Raw genomic sequence first — 14,995 nt, forward strand, 5'->3', positions numbered from 1 at the left:
ACCACTGAGGTATATCCCCAGCATACTCCCTCCCCCTCCTATTTTTAGTGATGCTAGGGATGGAATCCAGCATGGAAACTCCTTGCTCCCCACTTTTTATTTTTATTTTTGTGATAAGGTCTTACTGTGTTACTCAGGCTGGCCTGGAACTAGCAGTCCTCCCTTAGCCTCCCAAATAGCTGGAATGACAGGTGTGTACTACCATGCCTGGCTTAATACATCAGTTTTGATAGTTGATATATTTTTCTTAGGGTAAATCTCTTAGTCCTTGATGTACTTTTTTAGTTCAGTGACTCTTTTGGAGTTTCAGATGGACAGTTTGAGGTATTTATCAAGTCCGTCTGATTTGGTAGGATATGAACTCAACTCTGTCTACCCTGTTGGTGGGTGCAGCTAAAATCTCTGCTCAGCTTTATCAGCCTCCAAGCTCTTATGTTCTTTCTGGACTCTTTGGTATCCCACCCATATTTGAACAGTTCGAAGTTTAGCCAAAGATTTGAGGGGAGCTTTATATTCAAACTGGGACCTCCTCTTTCTGTGGTTCTCTCCTTTCCTAGATTTCTTGCTTTTTGAGCAGTCTCCAGTCCTCCCTTAATCCCTCAGGACAATAAAATTGCAGCTGTTTTGTTTGTTTGTTTAAAATTCCCTGAACCTCTTGACCAGGGAGCACCTTCATAGGTGAAACAGTGTAAAGGGTCTTGCTCAAGGATATTTTCTTCTTTCAAGGGTCAAGTTTTCTTTTTAATTTTATCTCCAGTGCTTTCAGAAGGTTGTTTCCATATTTCATCTAGGATCTGTAATATCACTCTGTAAGAAGGTTATTCTGATACAGCCTACTCCTCTATTATAGGAATAGGGACCTCTTTTGGTTATTTTTCTTGATGGTATATTTAGGAGAGCTTTCTTTTTTTAATTATTTTTAGTTGTAAATGGACACAATACTTTTATTTATTTTTATGCGATGCCGAGGATCGAACCCAGTGCCTCACACATGCTAGGCAAGCACTCTGACACTGAGCTACAGCCCCAACCCCGTTTATCTGTGGATTACTATAATTTATTTAAATTGCAGCTGTTTTATGAACTTTTAGGTAGTCATTTTGCTCTAACAAATAATGAAGCAATTAACTTTCTACCAGACTTTTCTGTGTGTGTAGTGTATCTATAAGGCTAATTCCCAAAAATGCAATTGTTGGGAAAGCGTGTGTTTGCAATTTTAGAGATATTAACAAATTGTTGTCTGTTATAGGACTGATTTTTTTTTTTTTTCAACACCTTTATTTTTATGTGGTGCTGAGACTAGAACCCAGTGCCTCACACATGCTAGGCAAGTGCTTTACCACTGATCACAACCCTGGCCCCTGATTTTTATTAAAAGCAATTTATATTGAGTGTGTGTTTTTTTTCCTTCACATATCTTTGCCTGTGTAGCACATTACCAAACCTTTAAATGTTTCCCAACATGATGGGTGAAATGGTTTTTACTAAAATTTTTGAATATTTTCCAAAGTGGACTTAAAATTATTTTTTTGTACAAAAGAATACATCTATATCTCAGAAGAATAGCAAAATATATTCAATGAAAAAATCTTACCCACTAGAAACAAGTATTATTAAGAGCCTTTTAAGGCTGGGGATGTGGCTCAAGCGGTAGCGTGCTCGCCTGGCATGCGTGCGGCCCCGGTTCGATCCTCAGCACCACATATAAACAAAGATGTTGTGTCTGCCAAAAACTAAAAAATAAATATTAAAAATTCTCTCTCTTTCTCTCTCTCTCTCTTCTCTCTTTAAAAAAAAGAGCCTTTTAGATTGTGTTCATGTGTTTGCATATATGATCTTTTTGTGTGTATGTGTGCATAGTACTGAGAATTGAACCCAGGGGTTCTCTAAAACTGAGCTATATCCCCAACCCTTTTTTTTTTTTTTTTATTTTGAGACAGGGTCTCACTAGGTTACCAGGCTGGACTTGAACCCTCTGACCTTCCTGTGTCAACCTAGGGGTAGATGGGATTTTATTAAGTGTGTGCCATTGCTCCTGGCTGCATATATGACCTCCTTACTTGGGTATCATTGGTTACAAAGGCTTGCTTAGTACCCACTGCTTGAAGAATTTTTTGGGGGAGCTGTTGCTGCCTTCTTGGATCTCCTCACTGTCTTGGGCTCTTAGTGCCCATGAGACTGAGAGCACTAAGTGCTGTGTCAGAGGGAAATGGGTCATGTAGGCTTATGCGGTGCACTTAGGCATCTTTTTTTTGTTCCATAGGTCTTTACAAGCTTGGGTTGCAGAATGGGTGAGCTGAGGGTTGAGGAGCAGGGGGAGGAAACTGAGGAGGAAGAGCAGTAGAGGAGGGAAAGGAAAGAAGGAAGGGTGGTTTCTCCTTTGGTCATCATGCATAGTGGTTATGCAGGTCACTGAAGAGCACCAGCTGAAGCCGCATCTTTGGGCAGTTTTTTAAACTGTAGGTCATGGCTCATTAGTAGGGCTGGAAATCAACCATGTAGGTAAAAAGATATGGGTAGAGGACTGGAGAGTGTTGGTCTGTGCTGTCTGGTGTTCAGAATTGGGCCACATTGTATGTTTCACATGGGGATTGTGATTTTTTTTTTTAAACAAATTTTTTCCCATAGAGTTTCTAATAAATTGCTTTTTTTTTTTTTCCCCAAAAGAGATAAAAGAACTTGTGGGCTCTTAATCATGTAGTTTATATAATGGGATCTTCTTTAAGATTTTCTTTTATTGGCATGTTATACAACTGACATTATCACTGGGATTTCTTTTCTCTGCCTCCTGGGTTGGAATAAGTACCCTTTTTTGTCTCTTATATCCTTTTTCTTTGGGAATATACCATCTAGTGAATTTTTCTCTCTTCCTTTTTTTTTTTTTTTTTTTTTTTGTTAGTAATGGGGATTGAATTCAGAGGCACTCAACCACTGAGCCACATCCCCAGCCCTATTTTGTATTTTATTTAGAGACAGGGTCTCACTGAGTTGTTAAGTGCCTCGCCATTGCTGAGGGTGGCTTTGAATTTGTGATCCTTCTGTCTCAACCTCCCAAGACTGGGATTACAGGTGTGCACCACAGCATCCGGCTTCTAGTGTATTTTTTAAAAAATTTTTTAGACATTGATGGACTTTTATTTTAGTCATATATTTGTATGTGGGTGCTGGGAATTGAACCCAGTGCCTCACACATACTAGGCAAGTGCTCTATCACTGAGCCACAACCCCAGCCCATAGTGTATCTTTTTTTAATCTTTATTTTTATTTATTTATTTATTTATTTTATGTGGTGCTGAGGATTGAACCCAGGGCCTCGCATGTGCTAGGTGAGTGCTTTACCGCTGAGCCACAACCCCAGCCCCCCCCCCCACCGCCCATAGTGTATTTTTTTTTTAAGTTTTTAGGGTGTTAAGATCCCAAAGCAGGTGGGAAAATAACTATTTTGTATTCAACTTGGATGACACATTACCTTTACATTAAATTTCTATAGTTAGGGGTGTTGCTCAGTATTAAAGACTGCTTTTTATTTTTTGTAGTTTTTGATAGACCTTTATTTTATTTATTCATACATGGTGCTGAGAATCAAACCCAGTGCCTCACACAGGCCAGGCAAGTGTGCTATCGCTGAGCCCCAGGCCCAGCCCCAAGGGTGCTTTTTTGACATGTGTGAGGCTCTGGATTCAATGCCCTGTACTGGAAAAAAAAAAAAAAAAATTCTGAGTTTAAGTCATGCATCACTTAACAATGGGAATTATTCTGAGAAATGTGTTGTGAAGTGATTTTATTGTGTGACCATCATAGAGTGTTGTACTTACACAAACTAAGATGGGTAGATGTCACTAGGTTATATAATCTCCTGGGACCACTTTCCCATATATGGTCTGTCATTGATTGAAATAATTATATAGTATATAACTGTAATTTCCCCTCAGAATTTTAACGGAATTACCACATTTCCTTCTACCATGACCCATCTAATGCTGAAGTGTTCTTCCATTATAGGTAATCTTTTCATTTTTCTTACTGGAAACTTTGAGATCTCTTATTTTTATTTTTATTTTTTTTTAATACCAGGATTGAACCTAGGGCACTTAACCACTGAGCCACATCCCCAGCCCTTTTTTTGTATTTTATTTAGAGACAGGGTCTCACTGAGTTGTTTAAGGGCTCAGCCTCCCAAGCTGCTGGGATTATAGGCAAGCTCCACTGCGGCCACCAAGTTCTCTCTCTCTTTCTTTTTTTTTTTAAAGAGAGAAAGAATTTTTTTATTATTTATTTTTTAGTTTTTGGTGGACACAAACAACATCCTTGTTTGTATGTGGTGCTGAGGATCGAACCCGGCCGCACGCATTCCAGGCGAGCGCGCTACCGCTTGAGCCACATCCCCAGCCCAACCACCAAGTTCTCTTAATTCTGTAGGCTTTTTTCTCCATTGGTGTGCTGGGGATTGAACCTAGGGCCTTGCAGATACCAGCTCTGTCACTGAGCTACATCTGCATCTTGATGTTCTATAATTTTCTGAGAACTAGTCTAAGTATCTAGGATTTGTCTTTTACATTAACCTACCTCTTATTGGGCTTTTTCTGTCCACAGAATGGTTCCTCATTGGTTTCTTCTGACATTTGTATTCTTGTTTTGTCTTTGCTCTTGTTTTCCCCCTGGATGAATGCTAGACTTACTCTTGACTCAACTCTTCTGTGTTCCTTACTTTTTCTCATACTTTCAATTTTTTTTTATATTTTTGCTTTATGTTCTAGGATAGGATTGGTAAAACTTGTTTAAAAAGTCAGAGAGAAAATATTTTAGGCTTTTTGGGCCATGAGGCAAAATCAGTGTCATTAAGTTAGGTACTTAGATTTAAGGCAACAAATTTCCACAAAGTTTTTATTGAATTTAGAATATAATAAAATTAAGTATAATTTGTTGTGATAAAGTTATATAGTACAGGCCAGGCAAGTGTGCTACCGCTAAGCCCCAGCCCCAGGAATTCTTTTGGGGTCCTAACATTTTGCTTAATTAAGGTTCAAAGTTAGAACTCCTTCTCAAATTCATCACTAATGGGTTAGCCAATTAGTTACACCCATTTTATTATTCTAATTAACTTTTTATTTTGCCATTATATTTGTAATTTCTAAGATAACTTGTTCTTTCTTTTTTTAGCTAGCCTATTCTTGTTTTATGGATGGGGTTTCTTCTCAGATGTCTTTCCCTGCCCTGTCTCTCCCTATTCACTCTTTGGCCTTTCTCTTTTATGATGATCATGGAAATCATTTGTGTCTGTGAAGGATGGATGATGTCTATTAGTGAAGGAATGCTCTCAGCATGTATTTCCTTTTTAGTTGTATCTGTTTCTCCGGGAGGGGCCCCCTGTAGTAGCCACAGTGGGGTGGGATTACTGGGCCTAGTAGTGTCTGGGTTTCCTTTCTTGCCTGGGTTCAGGTCACCTGGTTCTACTCTGTAGAAGCGGCTTTTAGAAAGGAGGAACCTGATCCTGTGACTCTACTCTGGGTTTTAAAAAGATAAAAGTGATGGGGCTGGGGTTGTGGCTCAGTGGTAGAATGCTTGCCTAGCATGTACAAGGTGCTGGGTACGATTCTCAGCACCACATAAAAATAAATAAATAAAATAAAGGTATTAAAAAAAAAAAAGGTAAAGTGACAGGGAGTTAATACCATGTATCTATTCTTACAAATCTCACTTTAGGACTATTTTTCCCATTTTACACTGCTTTCTACATTTGTGGCATATGTGATATGTGATAGTAACTGAAGAACAGAGTTATTCTGAGGCAACCAGTCTTTTTGGAACCAAGAAATAATAAACTTTATTGTTACATGTTAAAAAAGTTGAACCATGTGAACTTGCTGTTTTTATAAGTAAAACACTGTTGAAAGCCAGCACTTTGATTTAGTATAATAAAATTGTACTGATGGTCCCTAACTACAGTGGTTTGACTCAGTGAGTTTTTTACTTTATAATGGTGCACAGTTGTACCTGTATAACCATTCTGTTTTTTACTTTCAGTATAGTATTCAATAAATTACGTGAGAGGAAGGAAAGGAAGGGAAAAGGGAAGTGGGAGGGAAGGGAAGGTTGAGCCATTGGGTTGGGGATGTAGCTCAGTGGTAGAGTGTTGCCTAGCTTGTGCAAAGCCCTGGGTTCAACTCCCAGCAGGGGGAGATTAAAAAAAAAAAAAAAGGTGGGGAAGGAAGGAATGGGAAAAAAAAAAGGCAGACACGTGATAGCCTCTGAGGACATGACAACTGGTTTCTTTCTTTCTTTTTTTAAATATTTTTTTAGTTGTAGCTGGGTACAATATCTTTATTTTATTTATTTATATGTTGTGCTGAGGATCAAACCCAGGGCCTCGCCTGTGCTAGGCGAGCGCTCTACCACTGAGCTACAACCCCAGCCCAGACAACTGGTTTCTTAAGGCTTTTGGGTGTAGACTAAATTATACTACCAGCTTTCCTGGATCTCCAACTTGCAAATGGCAGGTGATGGGACTTTTCAACCTCCAGAACCATGGAAACTGATTGAATTGTGTATTATGCAGATAGAAAAAGAATGAGGAAAATCTCTGTATGTTGATATGGGTATGTTATTATTAGACTATGTTTTGCATAAAAAAGAAAACTTGAATGCATATATATGTAATATACATATTTACTTATAGGACCAAAAGGAAATGATGAAAAGATAAATAGATACTAATTAAAATGGTTAATATTGAGAGGGTATAGAAAAGGAATAGGGATGGAAGAGAAACATCTGTGAATGCATATTTTTTTAAAACATTCTTTTTTTAAAAAAAACCTTTATTTTATTTATTTTTATGTAGTGCTGAGGATCGAACCTAGTACCTCATACATGCTAGGCAAGCGCTTTACCACTGAGCCACAACCCCAGCCCGAGTGCATATTTGTATGTACTTTTACTTTGAAACCTTGTGACGGTTTTATATAATTAGAAATTTAAAATTAAAAAGAAAAGGATAGTTATTAAAAATTAGATGAAGGGAGCTGGAGATGTAGGTCAGCGGTGGGACTATTTGCCTAGGATGAGATGTTCACCACTTTATTATAAAATAGGGTTTTTAAAAAATTCTAATTTGTTATATATGATAGCAGAATGCATTGCAATTCATATTACACATATAGAGCACAATTTTTCAAATCTTTGGTTGTATATAAAGTGTATTCACACCATTTGTGTCCTTATACATGTACTTAGGGTAATAATGTCCATCTCATTCCTCCATCTTTCCTACCCCTGTGCCCTCTCCCTTCTTCTCCCATTCCTTTTCCCTATCTAGAGTTCGTCCAACCCTCCCATGCTCCCCCTCCCAACCCCACTATGAATCAGCCTCCTTATATCAGAGAAAACATTCAGCATTTGGTTTTTTGGGATTGGCTAACTTCACTTAGCATTATATTCTCCAGCTGCATCCATTTACTTGTGAATGCCATGATTTTATTCTCTTTTATTGCTGAGTAATATTCCATTGGGTATATATACCACATTTTCTTTATCCATTCATCTACTGAAGGGTATATAGGTTGGTTCCACAGTTTAGCTGTTGTGAATTGTGCTGCTATAAACATTGATGTGGCTGTGTCCCTGTAGTATATAAAATAGGTTTTGTATTAGATAATTTTTCCTATTCTAGGCTGAGTTAAGTGTTCTGTTTTTTTTTTAAATTTTTTTTAGTTGATTTATTTATTTATATGCGGTGCTGAGAATTGAACCCAATGCTTCACACATGTGAGGCAAACACTCTGCCACTGAGTCACAACCCCAGCCCAAGTGTTCTGTTTTTTGATGTGTAAAGACTGAATCCAGGGCCTCACACATGTTAGGCGAATGATTTACTCCTGAGCTACATCCCCAGACTTTTTAAAATTTTATTTTTGAGACAGTGTCTATCTAAGTAGAGGAAATGGAGATCCTCCTGCTTCAGCCTCCTGTGTAGTTGGAATTTTAGGTGTGAGCCACTTTGCTTGGCTGATTTGAATGTTCTAAGCACGTTTAAGGTAGGCTAGGCTAAGCTAGGATGTTTATCAGGATAGGTGTATTAAATGCATTTTCAGCTTATGGTATTTTCAATTTGTGTTGTGGGAGGAGCATCTGTATTTTAATTATTTGGTTTACATGTTGATCTGTGAGTTATCTGTAGTCACTCTAATTAACCAGAAGATTAATTAAGTAGTTTTTCTATTTGCAAGTCATTCTGAAATATTCCATAAGGAACCTCAGCACCAATAAGTCCAACTTCTCCTTTTCTATATTAGGAAATTTAAAGAACTGAAGGCAAAGTTGCTGGTGGACACACACTACTTAGTTTCAGATTGGTGACTCAACTTGCTAATCCTGGAGGCAGGTAGAGGCATTTGCAGGCAGCCTTCTAGCCACATGTGCCTTGCCCAAGCCCCACTTGGAAATGCACCTTTCTCCAGAAAGGTCTTGCTTGCCTTAGAGCAAGTGGTGAAAAAAAGCATGTCTGAGACAGCCTTGTCCATGTCTCTACCCTTCCATGAGTTTAGGGCCCTGGGTTTTCACCAACAGCATGCAAGCCTAGCAGTGTTTTCTCTCTGATTTTTAACTTTAGTATCAGAACTTCTGAAAGGTCAGACGTCCAAAATAGCATCCCTTAGTTGACTGCATGGGATCCTACAGAAATGCAGGGGGTGCTGCTTGTGGGATTTGCGTGCTGTGAGTAGTGGGAAAATATTTATTTGTTCATTTTGTGTCTTTTTGTTCATGCAGCCCTCTTGAATTTTATCAACATTCTGGATGCTGCCCGCTTTTTAAGCTTTTTAAAAACTGTAAACAAGTGCAGTGGGCTTTGCAGAAGGAAGCTGTGGTTTCTGGTCTTCCTGCTTGCTCATGTTTTTTTTCAGAGGGAGGGCTAACATCTGACCATATTTTTCAACAAGTTCAAGAGAGAGTAGAGAATGCACCAGAAGGTGAGGAACCAGAATTCCTCCAAAGAAATTGCTCCTCAAACTGAGTCTCCAACGGGGTATTCCATGGAGAATGAGGTAGGTTCAAATCCAGTGTGGAAGGAGCCGCCTAGAACAATTGTGTGGGGCCCTTGTGGGTGGCATTTATGCCATTTCTCAGGGCTTGTTCAGGATGTCCTGTCCTCTGACCTCTACTCTGGGACATTGGGGTGGAGGGTTCATTTATCAGCTTCTTTGGTTGGAGGGCAGTCAACAGTATGTGTGCCTGGAAATGAGGAGCCATCCCATCCAACTGGAGAGTAGAGGTTGTTACACTCATTCATTTTTACTCAGGAATGAGGCCATGGTTTTTCTGTCTTTGAGGGAAAAGTAATTTTCCTGTGGATTTGTAGTCAGTTGAGTCCCAAGATCTGAGTTGGACAATGGTAAAGGAAAAAGGTCAAGAAATTGATAGCATCCAAACCTGGAGAGACTCGTGCCTGGAATTTTGTCCATAGGCCCACAGTGGGACCATAGTTGTGTACTAGTGTGGATTTCAGTCCATTGGCTATGGCATCCTATGGGCATTAAGGTGCGTATGCATTTGCCACCAGAGCAAACTGGCAGCAGTGGGCAGAGATCTGATTCTCTAAACTTGGCCAAGTCCTGAGATGGGGACACATACAGGCAATGTTGTGCTCATTATTAGATATGTGTAGTACCAGGGAAAGGTCCTTTTTCCATCAGGCATCAGACTACTCAATTTTCTTAAAAGAAATTGAACCTATCTAGGGGCACTACAGTGAATGCTGGGAGTTGTTTCCAGTTTAGATAGGCAGTTTTGCAGGGCAGGATTGGCAGAGGGAGCTCTCTGTTACAGAGTTTGCAAAAGAAAATTTGTCATAGCCTCCAATACACATAGACCTAGGGCAGTGTATGATGTATGAGAAGTGCAGGCTTGGATGTATAGGGACATAGCCTCTCAATGTTCAGCCGGACATAATTGTGCTTCTGGTTTCTGTTGAAGCAGGGGTACCCTGAGCAGTTTTCTGACCCTACACACTGAGGTTGGTGCCTCTTCTAGTCACTCTCCCTCATCCTTTCCAGGCCTGGTCATTACTGGGTAGTTGGAATTTGTCTGCCTCTTAGACTGGGGGCATTCTGGGGAAAGGAATGATGGCTCCTTCACTGTTAATAGCAGTGTCTGGTGTGTGGCAAATCTTCGTGAGACTCTGCTTAAGGTTGGACTCTAGCAGATGCTGGGTCTTTTATTTTAATAATAAGTGTCTTTGTTCAGAGTCAGTCTTGTTTTATTAGCAAGGTAAGACCTATCTTATAGTTTATTGTGAGGATTAAATCAGATACACATGTGAAAATGTATGAGGTACCCCATGCATCTTGGTTTTCTTACTTTCTTCCTTCTTATATTTGTTAGCACTTTTCCCAGAATTACTTGCTGAGCTTACGTTTTGTACTGGGGATGCAAGTAGCATGTATGGCTGTACTGTTTACTTTGTTCCCAGAGCAGAGGCCACTGTCCCATAAGTGTAGGTATGCTAATTCTTTCGTTCATTCATTACAGGGGATTGAACCCAGGGGTGCTCTACGACTGAGCCACATCTCCAGCCCCTTTTATTTTTTATTTTGAGTCAGGGTCTTGCTGAGTTGCTTAGTGCCTTGCTAAATTGCTGAGGCTAGCCCAGAACTTGTAATTTTCTTGCCTCAGCCTGTGGAGTCACTGAGATTACTGATGTGTGACATCACACCTGGCTTTTGCTGGTTCTTTTACAGGATATATTTCTTATTGTACATGAATAAACAGATGCTCTGATTTAGAAGTTAATATCTGAGAAATTGTGTGGTAACCTCAGTCCTTCAGAATCTGTTCACCCAAGTGGACCATTAGATTGATCTTCCTACTTGATGAAACTCAAGACCCATAGTGGACACAGGCCGGCCTTGCTCAGAATCCAACCCTGGGCATCATGAGAGAGCATGTTCATTATGTAATGTTCTATACAGGCCAGAGGGAGTTTTAGTTTTGGTTTTTATTTTTATTATTTTTTAAAATTTTACTTATTTATTTTTATGTGGTGCTGAGGATAGAACCAAGGGCCTCGCATGTGCTAGGCGAGTGCTCTACCGCCGAGCCACAATCCCAGCCCTAGTTTGGAATCTGTAGAACATTTAAACTAAGAAATATACTTTGGGTTTCCAACTTTGTGTGTGTTGCTGGGGATCAAAAACAGGGTCTTGCACTTACCAGGAAAATACTCTACCACTGAGTAGTAGAGTATTCCCCAGCTCCAAGATTTCCAACTTTAAGAGCTGTTTTAAGTTTAACATGGCAAATAGTACAATATTGCAAGGATCTGGGGCCTTTTCAGAGTGAGCCTAGAAAGTTCCACATAGTTATCTGAGGTAGTGTATATTCCACATGGATGTCTATACGATGCTGCACAGAAACTCAGAGCTAGGTTCACTCCTCCCTGTTCTGTACCTTGGGCTCTGGCGGCCCTTTCAACCCTATAGCCTCCGTTTCTTCAGAAAAGACTTAGGCCAATAGTGTCATCCTTTGTTGGGACTCCACTCATGGAAGAGACACTCACTCAACCCCCTGCTCTTCTGGGGGCCAGTTGGGTCTTTTGATTTCTTGAGGTCAAAGATGATAGATCATTTTGGTGGTGATGAACATGCACACTCAATAAAACACTTGTTGAATGAAGATTGATGGTTGCTAGACTTTTTAAACTTTGGATCTGTAGAACATTTCAGTGAGAAGGTGAATGTAATCCCAGTGACTTTGGAGGCTGAGGAAGGAAGATTGAAAGTTTGAGGCCAGCCTCAGAATTTAGCGAGGCCTTTAGCAACTTAGCAGGGCCCTGTCCCTGTCTCAAAATACAAAATTAAAAAAGGCCTGGGGGATATGGCTCACTGGTAAAGTGCCCCTGGTTCAATCCCTTGTACCAAAAAAAAAAAAAGGTGGGGGAACCCATGATAGGTTATTGGAATCTTGATTCTGTACATCAGAATATTCTAAATTATTTATCAGTTTAATTTTTAACCACAATTTTCATGTTCAAAAGCAGCTTTAGTTAAAAAATCTGAGAGGCCGTCTTGTTCTATTTTGTTGCTGAAATAGCAGAGTACTCCCTTACAGTGCTTCTTGTTCCTCTTGCTGGTTCCCCATGGCTGAGAGAGAACTGGGCCAATGCAAAAGTGCTAATTCTCTTCCACCAGAGCAGCAGCTACCCTTCATTCTGTGCTAGACAGTGAAGTTGTGGCAGATGTGCTTGGTGTGTTTCATTACTAAATAGTTTCAACAGTCCACAATCTAGGAAGACTCATCTATCCAGTAAAACACAAAAACAGGGTGGTTTAGCATTATGGCACATATTTGGGGCCTGCTGTGTGTCTTCAGCATTTACTGGCTATTTTTGTCATGGATTTAAATTCTGTTACTCTGTTTTGGTAATATTTCTCTTGCCTAACTGTGATACCCTTGAGGGTAGGAACTATCCTTCTTCCATCTGTGGTGCCTCCCTGGTTGCCTAGCCTGGTATAAACACTAAATGAAGGGTCACCACCAGCATTTATTGTTCTCCAGTCCTGTGTAGGCTCTGGGGCAGAGATGAAAGTGCCAGGGGCAGTGGTGACAGAGCTGGGCTCAACTAGGGAAGAACAGACCCCTGGGCAGTAAGTCATTCATGGGGGCATCCATAGAGGGTATCTACAGGGGTTGTACATGGTTTTCTTGTCCTGCAGGGGTTCTGAAAGATGCTCCCAATGGTTGTATCACTGCCTAATTGCAGAGGGTCTTTCTTTAGTGTTGGGACTGCAGGACAGGGCCCTGGGGTCCTTCCTAGTGTAGATTAATTCTTTATGTAGATTCTAATTTTATGAACTGTATATTACTTTTATGATAACAGTATAAGTTGCCCGTGGTTTGAGAACCTGTAAGGTGTGGTGAGGGCTTCTTGGTTAGAGGGCTATCTTAGCAAGTCTTGATCTTAGAATGGGTTCCTCTTGTTCCCATGTGTGGATTAGTAGTGAGTTTGATAGCAGGCAGCTTCTGGAGGACAGGCCCACCAAGCTGAACTGCTTGCCTGCTGGAGCCAGTGCTCAGCCGTGGTAAGCTACTGAGAGGAGGGAATTCTGTGGGGTCACAGGAGGAAATGTTTTAGGGATACCTATTTTCCACTGGCCAGTGTGAGACCATGAACTCTATATAGAGACACAGGTTTATGGGCCACAAGCCTTTGTATATCTGTAAACCTCAGGGCTAGGCTATGTACATCATAAGAACTAGAAGGAGAAACTAGTGATTAAGTGTAACACATGTGAAGAGTAATTCATGTGCCATCTGGTCACCGAGGATGGTGTCAGTAGTGAGGAAATCACAGTTGTTTTTGGTGGGGCTGATGAAACATGATTTTTGCATTGCTAAAATTACATCACCAAATGTGGGGGGTCATATCCAGCTTACAGTTTACCCTCAGTAAAAATCTGATTTGATAAATCACAGGTGACTGTTTCTCACCCTTCTCCCTTGAGAACCCCACATTGAGACTGCCTGGTCCAAATGCCACCTGCTCCCACTCACCACTTATCAAAACTCCTCCTGAGGCTCAAAGTACAAGCTTGTGAAGGGTCTGAAGAGAAAAAGCCTGAAAGGTACCCCAGGGGCAGCTGTTGTAGAGTGTGAATATGGCAGCTCAGAACTAGCATCCTGCCAACTTTTCCAGAACCCTATTCCATCTGTTCTGTTATTTGTCTTAGAGAGGGTTGTCTTCTAAGGATATTGGTTCTTTTAACTTTATATGCTTTTATATCTTGTTCCAGTTTACGTATAAACAGTGAGAGGCAGCAATCATATTCATCCTTTTCAAATATAAATATTTCAAAGGTGAAAACAGTACAGAGCAAAGAAAATGGAGCTCTGTACACACATCATCCAGCCCCAGCTGTTACCTGCTGTGGGGACCTTCTTTCTTTTTCTGGTACTAGGAATTGAATCCAGGGGTGCTTTACCACTGAGCTATATTCTGAACCCTTTTAATTAAAAAATAAATAAATAAATTTTGAGACAGGGTCTCACTAAGTTGCTTAGGGCCTCCCTGAGTTGCTAGGGCTGGTTTCAAAGTTGCAATCCTCCTGCCTCAGTAAGTCTCTGGGATTACAGGCATGTGCCACTGGTCTCGGCGCTGGGAACCTTCAGTTATCTTACTCTACCTTCTCCCCAATGCCAGCAAGAAATTTTAAGGGGCTACCTCTGGGGAAGCTACTGGTCAAGAAAGGGTGTCAAGGTCAACAATTGACTATTCCAGGTCAAGGAGGCAGATGCTGAGTGGGTCAAAATAGCTCACACGAGAGGAAGTATTTTAGTGGATCAGAGGGCTCTGAACCTGCATCAGAGTCTTGTCCCATGGGGAGAGTGGATAAAGCACTCAGGTGGGTGCCAGGCCCAGTTTTATTTTCTAGTCTGGTCATGAGGTGTAGAAGACAGTCTGAGGCTTTGGCACTATTTTTATAATGATAGATGTTGAAGAAGAGATGAATTTATGTATGCATGAAGGTATATATTTGAATGGTACTGGGCATTGAATACAGCGATGCTTTTTCACCAAGCTACATACCAGCCCTTTTAATTTTTTAATTTTGAGATAGGGCTTCACTGAGTTGCTTAGGCTGGCCTCAAACTTGTGATCCTTCTGCCTTAGCCTCCCAAATCCCTGGGATAGGTGTGTACCACTGTACCGGTGAGATGAATTTATAATATATTGTCAAGAGTAAAAACAGTCATAAAATAACTTGACATATATTTTGCTTGTTCACAGTGTATCAGATGTGTGCTCAGTGGATTTTGTAAATTATTTCATAGTCTGCTCACAGACTGAGGATCATAAACTCATTTTAGAGATGGTGAAAGTTCAGATAATCAGTTTGCTTAGGAAACTATGCAGCCAAGACCATCATGCCAGAGTGGAGGTCAAGCCTCCAGCCTGAGGAACTTGTCTATCTACTGGTAGGAAAGGGTCCTTGAGATGTAGGAA

General features: G+C 40.5%; 1 protein-coding gene across 7 annotated transcripts in view; it reads left to right on the top strand.

The window, feature by feature from the left end:
- The window catches only part of Ccm2 (CCM2 scaffold protein), a 60,215-nt gene that overhangs the window by 9,069 nt on the left and 36,151 nt on the right, over window positions 1–14,995 (top strand). For 2 of the 7 annotated variants that reach the window (XM_027938374.2, XM_027938376.3), the window contains exon 1: window positions 8,921–9,041. The exons of 4 other annotated variants lie outside the window; for them this stretch is intronic. In XM_027938374.2, the coding sequence (XP_027794175.1) occupies window positions 8,955–9,041 (87 nt within the window). In that variant the 5' untranslated portion in view covers window positions 8,921–8,954. Of the gene's footprint in view, window positions 1–8,918; window positions 9,042–14,995 lie in introns of those variants that run through there. One more of the 7 variants, XM_027938379.3, reaches the window with a different exon arrangement.

Source organism: Marmota flaviventris, chromosome 1, assembly GCF_047511675.1.
Source record: "Marmota flaviventris isolate mMarFla1 chromosome 1, mMarFla1.hap1, whole genome shotgun sequence".
Taxonomy (NCBI): domain Eukaryota; kingdom Metazoa; phylum Chordata; class Mammalia; order Rodentia; family Sciuridae; genus Marmota; species Marmota flaviventris.